This window comes from Acomys minous (genome assembly GCF_964271855.1).
Source record: "Acomys minous genome assembly, chromosome: 15".
Taxonomy (NCBI): Eukaryota; Metazoa; Chordata; class Mammalia; order Rodentia; family Muridae; genus Acomys; species Acomys minous.
In genome coordinates this window covers 91,896,883-91,919,443 of record NC_140497.1, presented here as the reverse complement: position 1 = coordinate 91,919,443, position 22,561 = coordinate 91,896,883, and the positions used below count along the sequence as shown (strand labels likewise).

The window sequence follows — 22,561 nt, the reverse complement described above, 5'->3', positions numbered from 1 at the left end:
TATAATATAAAGTGAAGCAATATTTTATAGTCTTGGCTAACTAGAATTTAAAAATTAATTGTGTCTTTTGTAGTTGTTGGAATTAGGGATAAAACTATTCCCTTTGTGTGGGGGAATACCTCTACTATTAAGCAAATCTCTAATTCATAATTCCATTTTTTTAGAACACAAAAGGAACATTGGAAAAATAAGCTCAAAATCTCTCAGTTATCACTGTGAAACCAAAAAGATGAGTTTTTTTTTAAGCTTTAGGTACCTTTAAAAAGTATTATCTTATATAAACTGGAATAATAATTCATTAGTAGTGTACTGGCCTAACAAGTGTGAAGTCATGTTTGAATAATTTCATGCTACACACACACACACACACACACACACACATACACACAGAGCAAAATTTTTCTTGGAAGTGTGAAAATGAGTAACAAACAAAGAGAAGAAATTGAACCAGAACAATTGGTGTTATTAAAATCTCCTTTCCTCATTTCCTTCATATAATTAAACAGAACAGTCATTTCTTAGAGAAAGATGCAATCCGTTGCATCATATTAGTGAATGCCTTTTTCACTTGCTGATTCCTCAAGGTGTAGATAAAAGGATTCAGAAGTGGAGCCACTGAGGTATTGAGCACAGAAATTCCCTTGGAAATAGACACTCTCTGCTTGACTGACGGTTTAACATACATGAAGATGCAGCTGCCGTATGAGAGGGATATCACGATCATGTGAGAAGAACATGTAGAGAAAGCCTTCTTCCTCTGACTGGCTGAAGGGATTTTTAGAATTGTCAGGGCAATGTAGGTGTAGGATATGATCACCATGACCAACGTGAGTAAGAGTGTCACCAAAGCTGAGACAAATCCCATCATCTCCAGGAGCTGTGTATCTGTGCAGGAAAGCTGCAGGAGAGGAGTGGTGTCACAGTAGAAGTGGTCAACAATGTTGGAGGCACAGAAGTCAAGATCCAAGCCTAACAGGAGCGGTGGAAAGATGACAAAAAATCCAGCAAGCCAACAACTGAGGACCAGCTGCACACAGACTTTATTGCTCATGATGGTCATGTAGTGCAGGGGCTTGCAGATGGCTACATATCGGTCATAGGACATGGCTGCCAGCAAGTAAAATTCTGATGCTCCAAGCAGGAAAGCAAAAAACAACTGAGCGGCACAGCTGTTGTAAGAAATGGTCTTATCCCCTGTTGCCATAGTAACAAGCAATTTGGGAATACATGTAGTAGTGTAGGAAATCTCTAAGAAGGAAAAATTCCGAAGGAAAAAGTACATGGGGGTCTTCAGGTGAGCGTCTACCAAGGTGAGGGTTATGATGGTCAGATTGCCTGTGATGCTGAGCATGTAGGTAAGAAGCAGGAAGATTAATAACACAACTTTCCACTGTGGGTCATCAGTCAAGCCGGCTAGGATGAAAACAGTCACCTTTGTGTGGTTCTTCATTGTGATGCTCTGACTCTTAGCTGGTCCATGATGAAGAGAGCAGAGATGGGGAAGAGGTTATCACTACAGAACTATACTAGTGACACATCATGATGAAAAGTACCATCAGCAGTGCAAAAGCCATACTTCAGACAGAGAAACATCTCTAAAGAGGGCTTTACCAGGAAAATAGTAGTTTATAGCTTATTGGTAGATGACAGAAATTAGAATATTCATTTTTTAATTTTACTGTAAAACAATCTATATGATGGTATTATCTGTTGATCTTCTTTAAGATCATTAATTATCAGGAAATTAAAGGCACTGGAAGACAAAAAGATATTGTTGTCTTTCTTGAACTTATAACAGAATTAGAATGCAAGTCATATTTCCTGTTCACTTAAAGAGGTTTAATTTACTACAATAATAAATGTTTTCAAAAACTCCACTAACGTTAGTCACATGAAATAGTGTGGTCTCTATTTAGAAAAAAAGTGAGAGGAGAAAGGAGAGAGAGGAGGCGGGGAGGGAGAGAGCAAGTATCACAGTTTATTAACCTCATCTAGCTAAAATGCCCGATTTCCACGTCACTGCCTCCACAACAGTGATCAAGTTTCAAAACTGAAAATTCCTGGAGTAATTTTTTTACACTTTTTATTACTGTGTCCATTGTTTTCACTTCTTTTGCTGCCTTAAGTTCTGTTGACCTTCTATTTCAATACCAGTTCAAGAGGGACAGGGTGATATTATCGAGGTCTGAAGAAGACATTGTAATTATTATTTATTCATTTATTTATAGTGGAGACAAAGTCTCACTGTGTAGCTCTGGGTGTCTGGAACTCACTGTGCAGGCCAGTCTGGCCTCAAATGCATAGGGGCCCACCTGCTTCTCTCTCCTGGTGCAGGGAGGAAAGGTTTATTACACTATACCTGGTCTCCATTTTGGTTTCTTATGCTTCAAGTACGAAGAAAAAATGAATCTTGAGATACAAGTACACTGCATAAAGGAGAAACATGTAAATATAGTTTTACACACTTATATGAAGGAGGACTACTAGAGCTGCTTAAAAACCTGAGGTATAGGAGCTTTAGGGATGGGAAAATGAGCTTAAAGAGTAAATTATTTCTCTCATGTGTTTTGAAAGAATTTCTTCTTTATTTGGTCTATTATTTTAGGTGTGATAATTACCTACAATGTCATTATAGACCAAATAAAGAAGAAATTCTTTCAAAATACATGAGAAAATGCAGGCATGGTAGGAATATAGAAGAAATATCTCCACAGTAGAGTGGAGAGTGGGATATTACTTTCTCACATGCTCTGGTGCCTCACCTTTGACCATGTCCCCTGGAGGGGGAGACCTGGTGGCACTCAGAGGAAGGACAGCAGGTTACCAAGAAGAGACTTGATACCCTATGAACATATACAGGGGGAGGTAATCTCCCTCAGGAACAGACTTAGGGGAGGGGACTAAGGGGACAATGGGAGGGAGGGAGGAATGGGAGGATACAAGGGATGGGATAACCATTGAGATGAAACAAGAATAATAAAATTAATAAAAAATAGAAGAAATATCAAAAAAGAGTAAATTATTTCAGGGTTAAAAAAATAAATTAGTATCTAAAGCAAGTGTAAACTAGTATATTTTAATTTTTCTTTATATACTTCTAATGCTTACATTTTTGGGGTCATCTTATGAGGAGATTGACTACATAAGCACATGACCTGCAAAAGAAGAGCATTATTTGGTAAATTAATAAGTATAGTGTGCTGCAGTTAATTTACAAGTATGACCTAATAATGTTTATTATTAGGCCTATAATTGTTATTGCAGCAGTATTTTCTAACCCACTAGCAATCAATCAAGACACAGACACCTGTTATATGTTGAAATAGCCTTAGTTAACCTGTGGCAGGGCAGATATTAATACCCTAAACTACTTCCCATAGTAGAGCAAGTATGGGATACTTGCCCAGTCCCATGCCATCTGCTTCTAATAATTTCTATCATGCTACCTCAAATCCATAATCCCAAATACTTGCTAATGTTCTTCATCTGGGCCAAGTCTCCATCCATGCCTGCCATGTGCTTCTCCTCCACCTCACCCATGATGGTGCAACTTTCTTCTCCTCTCCTCTCCTCTCAATTCCTCTCCTCTCCTCCATCTCTTCCCCCAAAGATTCGCTCTGTCTCCCCTAGCCCTGGACCCTTAACCACGCCTATCCCATTTGCCCTGCCCAAGTGTGATGGCCTTTTATTGGTCAAACAGGTGAGGCTCTTAGGCAAAGTACAGGTGGGGCAGAGAGAGAGAGAGAGCAAGCAGTAATTAGCATCAAAATACCTCAGACCGACCTCCGACAATAGTGCATTGTCAAACAACATCAATCAAATTATAGTTTGTGTATTTTCTCCTCACAAAAATATTAAAATATCAATATTACAAAACAGGGCATATAACTAAATACCAGAGTACTTGACTAGTAAAGGAGACTCTGTACTTGTTAAGAGACCAGGGGTTATGGAGAGAACAGAGAAGAGAAGAGAGTGGGAACCATGAGCAATGATATTGACAAGTAGATGTGCATTGCTGTATATATAAAAATAGCATTACTAATAAGCAAAATTGCTTACATTTATGTAGTTAGTAAGCTGACCATCTAGTATGAAAAATAATGATTATGTCTTGGGAAAACTTCTTACCTGGGGTCTTTATTATTAAACCCATACGTGCTTACATGTTTTTGAAGGTCATGGCATCTTATGACAATTCTCCTTGCCTTAAGGATATTACATTAAGTATGTGTACCTCTAATGTACATGTCATTACTAATAGATGTCACAAATAACCAAATTAAGGCACCCAAGTACAAAGTAAACTTGTTTAAGATAATACCAAGAAATGTTTACAGGAAACATTTAGATTCTATGACAGGTCTTAGAATGAGAGGCAGAAATGGGACAAAATATTCATAGGTTGGTGAGGAGACCTGAAGCAAAGTGCAGGGTAAATCACAATCTACTTAGAAGCAATGAGGAGACTTCTCCTGTCAGAATCATGCGTACTGTCACAGTCAACAAGCAGGGGTAAAGGAGATCATCATTTTTTATTTAAATAACTTATTCAGATTGAATCCTGATTGTTTATCCCCTACCTTGTATCTTGCCATTTCCCCTCCCTCTTTCTTTCACCCTGTTCCCCTCCACCAGATCTGTGACAGAAGGGACCTCCTCCCCCACCATATGATCACAGCCTATCATGTCTCCCGATTCCCCTTCCTCTGACTGGCAAAGATCATCACTTTCATTGGACATTTCCCTCACATTCACAAAGTCATGAAAGCATCTCTTACAAATTTCTCTTGTTTGCAAAGGTTAACATAAAGTTCATAAATATAGGAATTCGTATATTTAAACCACAGAAATCTCAGTATTATTACTGAAGATCATTTATCCCACTTCAATCATTGAATGATTCCACAGAATATTCTGAAAAGGCAGAATTCACATTGATTTATGACTGAACTTTTAAAGAGTTGTGTCACCAATTATGAGTATTGGGTTAATATAAAATGGAAAAAAAGAACTTAGTTCTAAATTATCAATACAGTAAAAAAGCCTTATCCTTCTTATTTTCTTTGAGCTAAACTTTAAATGTGATTTTTAAAACATCGATGCTTTAATGGAAAAATTATCAAAAATACATCAAATACACCTAGTAGCCCAATTAGGTGTGTACGAAAATCTAAAAGGTATAAACATTTATCTGAAACACACATGCTCAAATACCATAATGAGGCAGAAATACTGTCATGGATGTACTTGGACCTGACTCTCCATATTAAATGGTTTGACCAAGTTGCAGATATGATCATAAACATTTAACTCCTCTCTTAATGTGTCTGACTTTAAACTACAATGTGTAATGTGTTTTTCTTACCCAGTAAGACAATCTTGTAGATGATTTCATTAGCAAATGTTTTTCAGGTAGATTTTTATGCTTAAGTCCTTGTTCAGTGCAGTGATCTGTTCGATGCATTGAGTCATAGACTATGTGTTGCTCACACAGCCATGTAAAAATAAACCAATCCCAATCTTAGGAAATTATAATGTTCTCACTTCCTGAACTGAAACTTCAAGAGATGATGAAAATCCTCATGAGAATTTGAAATTCATAACAACATTTCCCCCAGGAAGCAACATTTTTCATGTTATCCAAATGTAGTCCCCAGACAATCTGTATTTTTAAAACATAATAAACTTTAAGAAACTAAACTATCTCCAGAGACTTTAATGTAGATTGCTCTAAGAAGTGTTTGCTATAACATTTAAGAAAACAGTTACTAGTTAGGCTCCTAAATTAATCTAATTATCATGTTCCTGTATTAGGCTTAAATAGTTTTTCACAACACTTATGCTCATTGGTATATCTTAGGGCTCCCAATTTAGCTATATGTCATTAATAAGGTTGATAATATAATTAATCTAAAAAATTTCAGACCACAAGTTATGTGTCATATATAGTCTTTTTGTGTCACTAATAGGCTGTTGAAGATGTAGGTACCACCAGCACTAGGTTGAGCCTTCCCACATAAGTTACTAATTAAAAATAGGCTTGCATAGAGCTCATTCCTATGGAGGCATTTTCTAAGTTGAGGATCCTTCTTCTCAAATGGCTGTAGCTTGTGGCAAGTTGGCATACAGTAGGCAGCACACTTCTCCAAACATCTCAAGAGTACTTAAAATAAATACATATACATTTCTTTCCATACCTTTAAAGGAAAAGATGCCCTTTACCTATAAGTTTACAAATCCAGGCAGTTTATGAAGGTATGGCTTCATTTATTTTCTCCCATCACAGGTTCATCACACAGGATTCTGACATAGAACGCTCAGGTGTAATTCAGGTGGGTTTGTCTTTGTATATGACTTGATCTATTTCTCTTGTGGCTTTTAATATTCTCTCTTTGGTCTGTACATTAAATGTTTTGATTATTATGTGGCAGGAGTATTTTCTTTTCAGATCAAATTTATTTGGAGTTCTGTAGGCTTCTTGTATGTTCATGGGCATTTCTTTCCTTGGATTGGGGAGGTTTTCCTCTATGATTTTGTTGAAAATATTTTCTGTGCCTTGGAGCTTGGAGTCTTCTGCTTCTTCTATTCCTATTCTATTCTTAGATTTAATCTTTTTATAGTGTCCCAGAATTCTTGGGTATTTTATTTCAGGAATTTTTTAGTTTCAATGTTTTCTTTGATTGACATATTGATAACCTCGATCGTATCGTCCACATGTGAGATTCTTTCTCCCATCTCATGTATTCAGTTGGTATGCCTTATGTCCATAACTCTTGTTCTATTGCCTGTGTTTTCCAACCCTAACATTGCCTCAGCTTGCGTTTCCTTTTCGCTTCTAATTCCTGTCTTATCCATTTCTTTCTTGCTCTTGATTTTTTATCCTGTAATTCTTTATAGGATTTATTCAGTTCCTTCATATGTTTGAGTGTATTTTCCTGTCCTTTTTTGAGTGGTTTATTTTCCTCTTTCAAAGCTTCTATCATTTTCTCAACCTCAGGTTTAAAGTCTTCTCCTTGTACTTCATGGGTGTTCATATCTCCAAGGGCTTGCTGCGTTAGGATCACTGGTTTCTGGTGTTGTTATATGTGTCTTAGCTTTGTTGCTAGTCTTCTTGTGCTGTCCTCTAGGCATCTGGTTGTCTCTGAGGTTAGCAGGCCTAGAGGTCCCTCCAATGAGGTCGCTGTCTGTGTCCCAGGTTAGCCAGGCAGGTTGGGAGCCAGTAAAGAAAGATACAATATTAATTTTGTTTGTCTGGCCTCCCAGAGGCCTCCTCGGGATGTTGGACAGTGGGTGTTAGAGCCTGCACCCAGCTCAGCTCAGCTGGTTTCCCTAAATATATCCCAGTTGGGTCTAGCAGGAGAAGAGTGGGCTGATAGATTCCACCCCAAAGTTTCTGAAGTGCCAAACAATATTTTTCAAGATGGCAGGGCTCTGTCTATCTGCTGTGCTCCAGATGGGCTAGGTCAGTATGCCAGTGGCTGGCAGAGAGAGACTGGAGTTCATAGCTGCTCATGAAGCATCAGCTAATGTGGGATGTGGCCTTTACAGGTCTCTGCTCTGTAACCTAGGTGGATCAGGCCAACAGGCTATAGGTGGGTGGGGTTAGATCAGGGCCACATGCTGCTAGCAGGATAGAAGCTAATGAGGATTGTGCCCCACGCAGGTTTCTTGTCAGGCTGTTTGCTTTGTTTAAGCAGTGTTCTTCATGTGAGTGGGCAGGACAGACCAAGGCCTGAAGTTTCTCATAGAATGGTGCCTAATGGCACCTGGATTCGTCTCTGCCCTCCACAGGCCCCTTTGAAATGACAGAGCTATGCTTATCTGCTCTCTGACCCAGCTAGGCTAGGCCAGCAAGCAGCTGTGGGCCTGAGAGGGCTCAGAGTTCAAAGGTGTTTGGGTGCCCCTCACTCTTTCTCAGGAGGCAGCTAATGTGCATTGCTTCTGGTGCCAGGATTCAGCTCTGCCTGTGCGTCACTCCCTACCCCGGATCTGGCAAACAGTGGACAGGATGTGAGAGCCCTATGCTGCACAGATAACCCAATTTCCTTCTGTACCAATCCAGCAAGCAGTAAATAGGTGGTGAGATCCCTTAGCTGCATGGATAACCTGCAGTCCTTCCCAAGATGGCTGCTAATGTGGGCTGTTCCTACAATCCTTCCCAAGATGGCGGCTAATGTGGGCTGTTCCTACAATCCTTCCCAAGATGGCGGCAAATGTGGGCTGTCCCTGGGATTTTTCTGTGGGTTAGCTGGGTGACCGTGTGGTTGGATCCACCCATGTCCCCCACATAATGTGGATCCTTCTCACCTGGAAATCAGCAGCTCTGGTATTTTGTAGCTCTCAGTTTAGTTTTAAATCGCTGTGCAGTCCTGATTTTCCTGCTATTCAGACACAATGTGCAATCGCTGCTGCCATTTTGGATCTGAGTCCAACCATAGCTTTTTTTAACCCTCTGATAAAATGTATCAGGTATCTAAATCAGGAAAAAATGTTATTTCTCAGCATGAATAAAAATATCGTGTGAAGCTCATGTTTGCATCAGTTCTTTCTCAAATTGTATTAGGAACAATGCAAGTGTAGCCTACTTATCTGCATTATACCTGAGGAGTGCCAAACTTAGAACTCCCTTCATATTTCAGAGAGATTGACAAAAAAAAACCTCTTACATATTGACATTCTATGAGACATTACCTTTATCTTGATCAGTTTGTCTCTTTTGTCTGATACATAGAGGGATATCTCTGACTTTCAGGCTAAAGTATATTTGAAAGTTTGTTAAAATAAAACAAGAACCAAAAAAAATGTGTGACAACACTATGGGGAATTGTAAATAATCTTGGATAATGTATTTTTCTGTCAAATGATTATGTGAAGTAGACTTTTAAAGGGGGGGGTATTTATCTCATTTTGAAGTCTCTCATACCTTGAGTTGATTACTACTCAATACATATAGGAATCAAAACATCACAATGTTTCATATAACACCTAAGGACAACTTCTCACAGACCATGGCATTAATTATAAAATATGATTTACATATAGGATATGGCATTAATTTTGCCCCTACATTCCCCCTCTCTGACAAGTTCATTGAAGACCCAATCATGAGTCTTCCTGAAACTTATTTCTCTGAGTCGGCCTATTGTAGGGCCAGGTACTGTGCCCTCATGACTATTAGCTGGATGGCACCCAATCTTTGTTTGATATAAAGAAAGACACAAAGCATGGCTGGTTAAAACAGAACTAAGAATCTGTTTTCTTATAACCATTAGCAGCAGGAATCATGGAGACTGAGGAGGATACCCTCTTCAGAACACCTAGTGGAGGCAGAGGAACACCAACCCAACCACAAAGCCCAATGCCTGTGCCCACCTGAGACCCATCTCAGGGGATAGAGCCAACCCTGATCCTACTAAAATACTCTGCTATGCTTGCAGACAGGGGCCTAGCATACCTGTCCTCTGAGAGACTCCACCTAGCAGAGGTAGGAAACAGATGCTAAGAAACACAGCCAAATATTGGGCAAACCATAGGGAATCTTGTCAAAAAGTGGGGGGGGGGGTGGAATATAAGGACCTGGAGAGGATAGCAATCACACAAGAAGACCATCAGAGCCAACTAACCAGAGCCCATAGGAGCTAGAAGAGACGAAGCATCAACCAAGAACCATGCATGGACTGGACCCAGCCCCCCCCCCTACACAGATGAAGCTTTGGCCTCATGTGGCTACACTAGCAAGGGGAGCAGGGGCTGTCTTTGACATGGATTCTGTTGCTTCTCACTTCCCATGGTGGGCTGCCTTGCTTGGCTTCAGTGGATAAAGATGAGCTCAGTTCTAATGTGACTTGGTGTGCTCAGGTTAGAGGCATCCCCTTTTCTGAGGAGAAATAGAGAGGGAATAAGTCAAAGAGAGTAGGAGAGAGGGATGGGGAAGAGAGGAAGGAGGGAGGGGCTACAACCAGGATGTGAAGTAATTATATAAATTAAAAGTGAATATAAAAATAAAAGAAATATCTAAAAATCATATTCCATTAACTGCATAAATTTCCTAATATTGTTCAGCAATACAAATGTTTCTGCAAAACGAACAGATAGATTATGTGTATTTGTGAGTCAGGAGAGTTTGTCCTAGAGGAACACATAATAGATGCATCCCAGGAGACAGAAAATGACTGCATCTACAATTAATTAATTTTGGCAACATTTTAATCAAGTTCCTTGAGAACGATTAGTTACTGAAAGATACAGAATAATATGTGTAATGCCAGGCATCATATGAGCCAAAGGCAAGGACTGAGAAGACAATTATTGCTTATGAGTAATTGTTTCAAATTATCCTTCCAATTACTCTTTGTGTTTTAGGGCTTTTTGTGTGTGGCTATGTTGTGTCTTTTGATTGTTTATTTCCATATGAATGTTGAGGGATTTTCCCACTTATATTAAGAATTGCATTGAAAATTTGATGGAAATTGCAGTGAATTTCTGTAGGACATTTTTGGTAAAATAACCATTTTATGACATTAGTCCCCACAACCCTTTAGCATAAGAATTTTTTCCATCTTCTGGTATTTTTTCAGTGTCTTAAAGTTCTCATTACAAGTCTTTTACTTCCTTGGTAAGATTTATTCCAAGATGTTTTTGAGACTATTACGAGTGGGATTTTTTCCCTGATTTCTTTCCATGCTTGTAATTGGCATATAGGAAAGCTATTTTTTATGCCTTGCTACCTTGTTGAAAATGTTTATCAAATTTAGGATATTTTGTCCTTTGTATCTCATATTTTCTATAATTTACATCATGAAGGGATATTGGATTTTATCAAATGAAATGACCATGTGGTTTTCATCCTTGAATCTATTTATGTGATGGTTTAAATTTACTGGTTTATGAATGTTGAATCACCCTGTATCTCTAGATTAAATTCAATTTGATCTTGGTAAATGTGCTTTTTGATGTGTTTGTTTTATTTTATTTTTGTGTGTGTGTGTGTTTAGTTATTGATTTTTCTTTTTTTTTCTTATTTTTCTCCTTTATTAATTTATTCTTGTTACATCTCAATGGTTTCCCATCCCTTGTATCCTCCCATTCTTCCCTCCCTCCCATTTTCCCCTTATTCCCCTCCCCTATGACTGTTCCTGAGGGGGATTACCTCCCCCTGTATATGTTCATAGGGTATTAAGTCTCTTCTTGGTAACCTGCTGTCCTTCCTCTGAGTGCCACCAGGTCTCCCCCTCCAGGGGACATGGTCAAAGGTGAGGCACCAGAGTATGTGAGAAAGTCATATCCCACTCTCCACTCTACTGTGGAGAGTGTTCTGTCCATTGTCTAGATCTGGGTAGGGGCTTAAGGTTTACCGCCTGTATTGTCCTTGGCTGGTGCCTTAGTTTGAGAGGGACCCCTGGGCCCAAATCTGCCTATCATAATGTTCTACTTGTAGGCTTCTAGGACCCTCTGGATCCTTCTACTTTGCCTTTCTCCCATGATTCTCTCATCTAGAGTCCCACTAGAATGTCCTCCCCTCTGTCTCAGTTTCCTGGTAAGTGAAGGCTTTCGTGGGACATGCCCCTTGGGCTAATATGCAGATATAAGTGAGTATATACCATTTGAGTCTTTCTGCTTCTGGGTTAACTCACTCATTATGATCATTTCTAGCTCAATCCATTTATCCACAAATTTCGGGAATTCCTTGTTTTTAATAGCTGAGTAGTATTCCATAGTGTATATGTACCACAGTTTCTTTATCCATTCTTCTATTGAGGGACACTTAGGCTGTTTCCATGTTCTGGCTATTATGAATAAGGCTGCTATGAACATGGTTGAGCAAATTTTCTTGCTGTGTGCTGGAGCATCTTCTGGGTATATTCCAAGCAGTGGAATAGCTGGGTCTTGAGGAAGCCCTATTCCCATTTTACTGAGATAGCACCAGATAGATTGATGTGTTTATTTTTAATAGGCTATTTTTGTTACTTTTTATTATTTTTAAAATATTTCATGTCATATGTTTTGATCATATTCTTTCCCATACAAGATTTTAAAAACCCTCTCCTATATGCCAAAAACGAAAAGAAAAAAAGAAACCAGGAAGGCAATCCCAGTCACAAAAAGTCTTTTAAAATTTAAGTACCTTGGAATAAATCTAATCAATAATGTGAAAGCCTATACAATAAAAGATTTAACTTTGAAGGAAGAATTAAAGATGAAACCAGAACACAGTGAGAGTTTCTGTACACTTGAATATGTAGGTTTACTATATAAATGTGTATTCTATAGATTGATTGCCTCTCCCTTCATAAGTCTATGTAATTATTGACAGAAATAGGAAAGAAAAATGACAATCTTAAAATTAATGCGGAAGTACAGACATTCCAGATAGCCAAAACCAATGCTGACAATGAGAGCACTGCCGGGGCGTCACGATTACTGAAGACAATCCTATCACAGAGCCCAACAAGCAAGAACATCACAGAACTACCAGGAAACACACATGGATTTGTGTAACAGAGTAAATCACCCTGATACAAATCCACCCACTCACAGCTCTCTAATGTTCTACCAAGGTGGGGAGGAGGCCCCTCCCGGGCCAGGGACCTAGGGGAGGGGAATAAGGCAGAAGAGGGAGGGAAGGTGGGAACAGGAAGATAAGAGCCAGGGGATAACACTCGGGATATAATGTGAATAAATTTTAAGAAATAAAAATTAAAGAAAAAACAGTTCTGGGAAAATTGGATGTTAACACGTAAAACAATGAAACTGGTTCTCGCTCATCCTACACAGAAATCATTCTCAAATAGGTCTAAGAGCTCAATATTAGACCAGAAACCCTGAATATTCTAGAAGAAAGAGTACAAAGAACATGCAGGGTACTGACTCAGATCAGGGTGCTCTGACAAGGCCGCACCAAGCCAGGAAGTAAAATCAGCAATCAAGAAGTGGAATGGAATGAAATTAAAAAGCTTATGTATGCTTCTGAAGAGGCAACCGATACCATAGGGAAAATTGTCTATTACTTAGGCATCTGACACTGAAATGTTGTCTAAGATTCACAAAGAAATAAAAAAAACTAAACATCAGGAAAACAGATGACCTGACTATAAAAGCCAAAGATCATTAGATACTTAGAAGGAATGAGTGTCTTCTGGACAGGGCAGAGATTTTTCTGCACAATATATTCTATTTATGGTTACTCCCAACTACTCCCATTTCCTCTCCATTTCTCTTCCAATCTAGATCCAACCCATGTATGTCTCTTGTTGGAAAATAACAGGCATCTAAGGGGTAAATATAATTTAAAAACTAATCATAATATAAATTTTGAACAGATCATATGGAAACCTATTTTATAAGCTCTGTGTTTGTGTGTGCATGTGCATCTCTCTCTCTCTTTCTTTCTCTGTGTGTGTGTGTATGTAGTGTGAATTTGTACATATGCATATCCATGTGTATGTGTCTATGTGTGTGTACATATGTGTGCTTGTAATGTGTAAAGAGTGTAGGGTGTAGTGTGAGTATGTGTGTGTGTGTGTGTGTGTGTGTGTGTGTGTGTTTGGGGTGTGTGTGATTAATTGGTCACTATCATTGATATGCTCATCTCAGAAGCCACAGGTTGCCAAATGAAAATCTCAGTGCAAGTGCAGCACGCTTCCATAGAGTCACTGAACAAGGAAGTCTTGGAGACCTCCCAAAACAGTGTAGGTTGCTGCTCTTGGTTGTTCTTCATAACTTGATGGCAAAACCCTATTGCAGAAGACACACAGTTTGGTGGTAGGGCATGTAGAAATTACGTTGGTACTGCTTAAGCAGTTTCTTCCCCAAGGAAAGAAGCCATCAACAACCTTACTCAGCTGTGAGCCCTGTGAGCAAGTGAAGCAGACAGAAAACATGGGCCATTGATGTGCAATGTCCTGGGTGTGATGGGGTAACACACCACTTTCTCACTGGATTCAAGCCTTCTCCACAGGAGGAACACATGCATGGTGTCTGTAATCTGGGCAAGAACTCTGGTTTTGCATACTTTGTGGTTAAATGAGAAATGTCCTCCATAGGCTCCTGTACTTACACACTTGTTCCTAGTGGGTGGGGCTGTTTGGGGGAGGTTATGGAGCCAATAGAAGAAGCAAAATTATTGGAACAGGACCTCACCAAATTCAAGCTTTGACGATTTATAACCTCGCCCCACTTCCTGCTCTTGCTGTAATGCCATTCTTTCCCTGTCACAAAGGGCTTTTATCCCTCTGGAATCAAGAGCTAGAACGAGCCCCATTTTCCTTACATTGCCTTTGGTCATGGTGTTTAATCAAGCAACAGAAGAAAACAAGAAGAGAGGGCTAACCAGTGCCAGGAAGGATCTCACTACTATTAGTTGCCACATGTACATAGTATACAACTCCCCTCTATGAGGCTACTCTTGGACCTCACCAGAGAATTTTCCTTGTGTGATGGATGGTTGTGAATGCAGAAACTCAGAACTAAGTAAAGTAAAGCAAGTAACTTTTATTAGAGTGCTCGCCACAAACAGGACATCTGTACGACTACCCTCCCCCACTCCACTGCCACCCAAAGTGACCATCATGGAAGAGGGGGCCAAAAGATCTTAACAGTCAGAGATCAGAAAACCAAAGCAAAGTGATGCATTTTGAAAATGGCGGGATTCATAGCAGCTACGTCGATCTGCACCACTGCCGCACAAACTCAAGACAAGCGACATTACAGCTTGAAGGCCTCAGAACCCCCTGCCAGTAGCTGAGGCCCTATTGACAGCTGATGACATATAATAGAAGGACAGTCAGTGGTTTTGGAGACGTGGTCCATGGTGGGTTGACCATACTGAGACGTGGTCCATGGTGGGCTGACCACACTGAGACGTGGTCCGTGGTGGGTTGACCATACTGAGACGTGGTCCATGGTGGGCTGACCATACTGAGACGTGGTCCGTGGTGAGCTGACCACACTGAGACGTGGTCCATGGTGGGTTGGCCACACTGAGATGTGGTCCTTGGTGGGTTGACCACATTGAGACATGGTCCTTGGTGGGTTGACCACACTGAGACGTGGTCCTTGGTGGGTTGACCACACTGAGACGTGGTCCTTGGAGGGTTGACCACACTTCAGTCGACAGCCCCACACTCAGGAATAGATGAGCAATCACAAAGTGGACTTCTCGGATCATTTTTTAAAAGGAGAAACAAAGTTAGGGATGGCAGGTAGATGGATATGGAAAGAGTTAAGGGTGAATATGACCAAATTACATTATAATAATATATAAATTCAAAGAATTGATAAAAATATATTTAAAAGAAATTGAATTTCAATTCTATAATAAAGTCTAATACTTTCTGGCTAATTTGAAATGTGGGATGTCTACATCCATGCCCTCCTATCAAGGCTCAAGGATCTAAGGCAGAGAGAAGGAGGAAAGATTGTAAGAGCTAAAAGTGATGGGTGACTCCAAGGAAACCGTGTCTTCCCAACACATCAGGACTGACAGAGAGAGAACCGGCACAGGCTCAAGCCAGATGGGGTCCTAGAAACAAGAGGGAGAGTGCACATGGGTTTTGTGGCCAGATCAAAAAGCTGTCTGCAATTCGTATTCACTTGTAAAGGAAAAATAATTTTCTACAATGCAGTCTCACTGTGCATATTATCTACAACCTCAGAGCAGGCTCCATATGCTGGAGTAATTGGACAAAACAAAACTAACTCAATGGTACTTTTTAGGGGTGTATGGGGGGTGTTTCTAGTTTTTGTTTGTTTTGTTAAAAGAGAAAAGTAAATATAACATTAAATTAGAGAACAGGATGTCCTGGGAAATATTGTGGGAGGAGAATATAAGTAAAAATATATTACATAAGAGAAATTTAGTTAAAAATTAAAAATGTATGTTATACGATTTTTTCAGTAAAAAAGAAAAATGGTCTTCATAAAACAGCAAACAAACCAAACACCATCCCGCTGTTTTTAGAAGTCATGAGAATCTTGCCCATAGGCACTTCCTGTCTTTACACAACAGAAGAAGGAATGTAGTTTTCAGTTTCCTGTCACTTGGCTTCACCCATCACTGAGTTGACAACTTGCAGTACATTCTGAAATCTTTTGTAGATCCTGTTTTGAAAATTGCTTTTGCCCTGTGGTCTACTTTCTCCTCTTCTAGCACACCAAATTATGTGTGGAATGGAACTTCCCTTAGTTCCACACAGTACAGAAGGAACAACATCTTGTTCTTTCATCAGTTCAACATTCTTATTTATCTAAAAATAAATTTTATGACACATTGGTCATCATAGATTTGCTCTTTCAATTATTTCATACCTCTATGGTGCTTTAAAGCCCGTAAATAAAGCATATACAATGTTTAAAAGTTATAGGAGTTCTCTTGTCAGGTACAAATAAATTTTGGAAGTTTCCCAAAATGTAATTCACCCTTAGAAAATATCTTACCATGCCATAGGTTTCTCAATCAGGTAGTGACGTCAGTATCTGTGCAAAGCTCTCTGGTGTCATCTGTAAAAAATTTAATCTTCCGTCAATTTGAACTCATTTTAATGATAGATTTCTTAATAAAGAATAAAAGTATTTTCTTTCTTTATCTTCTGCAACTTGTTTTTATATTTAACTTCAGAGTAAATCATTCCTGTAGATTACATGTCTACAAAATTTCATATTGTTTCCTTGAAATATTTTATTTACTTATTTTCATCTCACAGAGTTACTTTCTAGAATTGTATTTTGTCCATGTTTTCTAGCCATGTTATTAGTATATAAATATTAATCTGCTAAGTTTTTTTGGAGAATAAAATAAAGACAGTCTCCCACAAGATATATTTCTTATCAAGTTATGCTAAAATTCTCATGTGCAGATGTAATAATTATCCCCTTCTCAAGTATTTTTAAATGGATAATTAAGGAGCCCACACATGATCAGATGTTCTAGGAATCTAAAGTATTTTGAAGAAAAATGAAATTTTACTATAGGTCTTGGACTCCATTATCCACAAGCATGAGAAGACTCCCCATAGATACTAAGACTTTTAATTAACTTTCTTATTTTGCTTTTAGAGTTAATGATGAAGATGGTAAATTAGTCTATTTTCCACTAAAAAATCCCCAAGGTCTGAGTAAAAAACAACATTCATTATTAAAGAACATGACAACCTCCAGTGCAATGGAGACAAAGTCATGTTTATTAAAGATGGAATGAGGGAGTGATTACAATTTCTCAGTTACAACAAAATAGGAACGCAGTACTGTTTGGGAAGACATTAATTACTTCATTTGTAGTAAAAAAGAACAGTGGATTTAAGGTGCCACATTGTGTATTCTTGTAAAGAGGGTAAATATGGATATTTTTTAAATGAGATGGATTTTAATCTGAACAAGCTCTCCATTGAAACTGATGGAACAAATTGGAAAATATGGGTCAGGAAAAATACTCATTTGGGGAAGCTTTTTCACGTTGCATTTTTAGACAAAAATAAAGCTCTACAATGTATCTGCAAACAAAACATCTGTAGAACTCAAGGAAAGTAAGTATTCAGCATCTGTCATGTCGCACGCAAAGAGGATGTATAAAGAACAGTCCTGTCTTGAGCGTAGATTTTACCGCCTAACTCCACATTAGAGAAAGTCTGGTGTCATCATGGAACTCACGGCTAATCCATGGATGTATCTCAGAGTTGGTTGTGTTTGTTCATTATGAAAGCTGTACACATTCTTTATTGGTACACATTGCTTTATATTCAAGAATTGGAAACGTAATAGTTAATGTTGGTGGCGGTACTGAGTACAAATTACTTCTTACACCAACTAAGCTACTCTGCTGGAACTGGAAAATAACTGAGAAGAAATGTTTTAAATTTAATGTAAAATGTTTACTTGTTGATTCAAATAAGTTTAAATTTAAAACTGTTTTTCCTGCCTAACTAGTTCTATTTGGTGGTACCAAAGAATTCCGAAACTGGAAAGTACCACTAAAAAATAATCATTTTAAATTATTTACTTCAAGTCTCATTTTCATTCATTTAAATCCTTAAAATATGCAGTAATTCTGGATGTGGCGGTGCATGCCTTAAATTCCAGGACTCAGGAGACAGAAGCATCTCTCTAAGTTCAAAGTCACCCTGGACTACATCAGGTATCTCTAACTCACTTGAGGTAATAAACTTATTCATATCAAATAGATGACAATTTATCTAAGAGCACACCCATGGGACTTCAGAAACTCTGAATGACACTGGCCTTCAACTCCACTGACAAGTTCTCAAAGTGACTAAATGTTTCTCTCACTTTGTTTCTTAAATACTTACAATTACTTTTAACTTCTTATGATAATTAACATTTTATTTTGTCTATTTCTAGGGAATAAAATAATATTAATCTTGTTTTTATCTAGTTACAATTAATGATATTATATCTTTTTAAAAAAAAAGACCTCCTTGGCTCACATAGTGAGTCCCTGAGCAGCCTGGGAAACATAGTGAAATTCTGTCTCAAAATAAAAAAAATCAAGCCCCTCCCCTCAAGGCTCAGAGAGCTCTGCAGAAGAGAAGGCGGAAAGGGTGTAAGAGTCACAGGGAACTGATGCTTCCAAGAAAACAGTGTCTTCCAGATGCAGCAGAACTGATGCCCAAACTGAAAGACACCGTAGCCACAAGCACAACACCTGTGTTGGTTCAGCTCAGGTGGAAGCCCAGCTCTAAGGGATGGAGTGACCATGAGGTCCATTACCAACCAGGAAACTATTTGCAGTTGATATGCACTGGCAAAGGGGAAAACAGATTTCTACAATGGAGTCTTAGTGCATATATCAACCACAATCCAGGGCAGCTTTATGCCCAATAATATTCAGCCAACGGAAAACAAATGTCATGGCTTCTCTGAGGTCTTCCTGTTTCATTTTGTCTTGCTTGGGTATTTTTAATATTCTAAGGCTTTTATACCCACCAGGGTCCAGGGGTGGCTGCAGTGGGACAGAAGAGTTTGCCTGAAAGAGGGTCCAAAGGCGTTTGCTCTAGGCCTCTGGGGGCTAGGACCTGGTTGCTTCTAGCGTTCTTCTCTGTACTTTAACTCTTAAATTTTTAGACTATTTATGGCTGCTGGTTAAGGCGAGAAACTCAGAACTTTCTTAACACTTAACTGTCAGGTCAATGGCTGTGGCTGCTGTACTTTAACTCTTAAACTCTCAGGCTGGTAGCCATGGTATTTGAGGCCACTAGTCACAGCCAGAAACTCTCTCTTGTCTGTGCTTTAAATATTAAACTCTCATGCTGGTATCCTTGCTATCTAGGGCTGCTGGTTGCAGCAAAGAAAAAGAGAAAACAATGCATTCCCCCAAGCGTAGGAAGCTCCCATGGATCATTCATTCATTAATTGACATAAAGACGTAGACAGTCCCATATTTGGTGGGTGGTGAATGGAGGAAAACTCCAAGCAACTAACACCAACTTTATTTCTGACCTGGGTTTTTATATGTATAAAAAACATTACTTCATTCAAAAATAGATACAATTGTTGCATAAAATGCGAGTTACAGTAGGAGTATTGATCTACATGCTTATTATGAGTTCGAAGCAGAAGTTTTATATTTTCCTTATTTCAAATGTATATTATGTGTTAAAAGCAAGAAAGAGTTTAATGCCAAGGTATTTCTAAGAAGCAGGTGTCTCTCTTGTGTTCTATACATAACCATTTATTTTTTGTTTCTATATTCATATGGTCTTTCTTATAGTGTGCACTTAGGTCTTATCCTTAGGCTAAAGCTAGAATGAATGTATTTCCTTGATTATTAATTTGTTTCAATCTTGTTTTCCTTCTTGGTATAATTCACATGGAGGATTATGTTAGAGAAAAGTTTGTGCTCTGTTGCAGGAGAGCTTAAAGTTTTTTTAATCAATTAGAAGCCCTTGTCAGGAATTATAAAATCGTCTCTAGGAAATCTGCCCAGCAGAGAGAGGAGCACCTATGGAGGAATATTATCCTACAGGCAGTGAGGGTCTCGTCATGCCAGGTATATGAAACAAGCATGGAAAGGCAGTGCAGCAACAATAAGCAGTCCTGAGGCAAAGTCCCTGGGGCTTCGCCTAAACCAGGGATACACTCATTCATCAGCCACGCAAAAAACGAGTGGGCTGTCTCCAGAAAACTCTCTTGCTTTTGCCAATCCAGCATTTGATTGCGCCCAAAAGCCATTTTTTTTTGTTCTTGTCTGTTTCTTCTTTTCCTTTTGGGCATGTGTGTGTGTGTGTGTGTGTGTGTGTGTGTGTGTGTGTGTAGAGAGAGAGAGAGAGAGAGAGAGAGAGAGAGAGGGAGAGGGAGAGGGAGAGAAGGAAGTGAGGAGGAGTTGGAGGAAAGGAAAATATGATCAAAATATATTAATAATAATATCTAGACAATGCTTGGTTTATGGAAACAAAGAAAGTTACTTTTTAAGATGTATTACTCAAACTGGCCTAAAATATTTCTTGGGATTTAGTAAGACTGGAAGTTCTATTTTCAAAATGTGGAAAAGATGATAAGTGTGCAAATATTTTTTTGCAGACCATAATAAAGAATTTTTTTCTAAGTGTAAAAACTTTGGAGGGCTGGAGAAATGGCTCAGAGGTTAAGACCACTGCCTGCTTATCCAGAGGTCCTGAGTTCAATTCCAACAAACACTTGGAGGCTCACAACCATCTATAATGAGATCTGGTGCCCTTTCTGGCATACAGGTATACATGGAGACAGAACTCTGTATACATAATAAATAAATAAATCTTTTTTTAATCTGAAAATAGTTGGAAATGAGTATCTGGAAAATGCAGTTAGATAAGTGCTTCTATGCTCATAGTTCTGACAGATGAGTAAATGTGAAAATTTATAAGGGAACAAATGCTTTTCCGTTGCCGTTGCCTTGCAGGATTCTTCCTATCACCTTCAAATCTTTACAAAACAGAACCTGTCAATTATTATTTTATGCCAGCCTGCAAGGATCTAGAAGACACACAGACATGAGAAACCATACATTGGTGACAACTTTCATTCTTCTGGGATTGACAGAAAACCCAAAGTGGCAAGTTGTAATCTTCGTTTTCCTACTTATAGCATATCTGCTGAGTGTCACTGGAAATCTTACCATCATCCTTCTCACCATGTTGGATTCCCACCTCAAAACACCCATGTATTACTTCCTCCAGAAGTTTTCCTTCTTAGAAATCTCACTGACATCTACGTGCGTCCCTAGGTTCCTGGTCAGCATAGTGACCATGGATAAAACTATTTCTGTGGGCGCTTGCCTCACCCAGTTGTTTGCTGCACTTGTGTTTGGGATAGCACAGTTTTTCTTGCTAGCTGTCATGTCCTATGACCGCTATGTGGCCATCTGTAAACCCCTTCATTATACGACCATCATGAACACCAGAGTCTGTTCATTGCTGTTTGGCGCCTGCTGTTTCGTAGCTTTGTTGGCAATCTGTCCTGGAGTCATTTTTGGTCTGGACTTGGAATTCTGTGGGACTGTTATTGAGCACTTTGCTTGTGACTACTCCCCCATCCTGAAGCTTTGCTGCAAGGACACAAGGTCCATGCAACTGGTCAATTTCATTTTTGCCACCATTATTCTCCTGATCACCTTGGCACTAGTAATGTTCTCTTATGGGAAAATCATAAGCACAATTCTGAGTTTTCCCTCTGCCCAGCAGAAGAAGAAGGCCTTCTCCACCTGCTCCTCCCACATGATCGTTGTCTCCATCTCTTACGGCAGCTGCATCTTCATGTACATCAAGCCTTCTGCCGAGGAAAGGATCTCAATAAGCAAGGGGGTTGCCATACTCAACCTTGCAGTTACACCTGTACTAAACCCTTTCATATACACCCTACGGAATAAGCAAGTCAAGGAAGCCCTGAAGGACATCATTAAAAAATGTACCTCAACTACTTCAAAATAGTAGGTTTGTCTTGACTGAAGTGTGCTAGTAAGATGATTGAAAATTGTAGGCCACATCAGCTATTATTTTTAACATTTCTATATTTTACTCTTGTGTGGTGGTAGTTACTGAAGGTATCCATACTTGACTCTAATTCTTCTTCAAGACTTTTATATTTTAGTGGTGGTATTCATGTCTTCTCCTATGTGTTGCTGGAATAACTTTATTCTTTAAACTTAATGCTATTGGGGTTTGGTTATCAAAATTTTCCAATATGAATTCCCTATGTAAATATGTCTAAGATTTTTTAGCAACTATGTACTTAAAGAAAATATTATATATGGACTGTTTTAATAATAACTTAGCTTAGTCCATAAATCTCTAAGAACCCTCTGCTATATTTTACTAAAACATACTGAATTTCTGGAAACACATTGTCCTTCCATCCTCCATCTTTTATTCTGTTTTTAAGATAATGATTGATATTCTTTTCTACATATATATTCTTTTTTCCTTTTAATTCTTCTATTTTTTCATTTTTTAATTTTTATTTTTAAAATAATTTATTATGATTACATGCCAATTGTCATTGCCTCACTTGTATCTTCCTGTTTCCCCCTCTCTCCCTCTTTCACCTTATTACCTTTCCCCTAGACTTCTAACAA

At 38.8% G+C, this 22,561-nt stretch overlaps 2 protein-coding genes across 2 annotated transcripts; one reads left to right on the top strand and one right to left on the bottom strand.

The window, feature by feature from the left end:
- Window positions 1–511: 511 nt before the first annotated feature.
- Window positions 512–1,450, bottom strand: LOC311585480 (olfactory receptor 6C74-like; the record flags this gene model as incomplete). The annotated part of the gene is made up of 1 exon (XM_084760700.1): window positions 512–1,450. One exon carries the CDS (start codon window positions 1,448–1,450, stop codon window positions 512–514), a length of 939 nt encoding a protein of 312 aa, XP_084616826.1.
- A 19,420-nt stretch (window positions 1,451–20,870) lies between these two features.
- On the top strand, window positions 20,871–21,986 carry LOC311585486 (olfactory receptor 6C74-like). The gene has a single exon (XM_084760706.1). The coding sequence runs from the start codon at window positions 20,982–20,984 to the stop codon at window positions 21,915–21,917; it is 936 nt and encodes a 311-aa protein (XP_084616832.1). The 5' UTR covers window positions 20,871–20,981; the 3' UTR covers window positions 21,918–21,986.
- The last annotated feature ends 575 nt before the right edge of the window (window positions 21,987–22,561 follow it).

What these genes read in the sequence shown, in the direction of transcription:
- LOC311585486 (XM_084760706.1), top strand. Translation starts at nt 20,982, where the DNA reads ATGAGAAACCATACATTGGTGACAACTTTCATTCTTCTGGGATTGACA.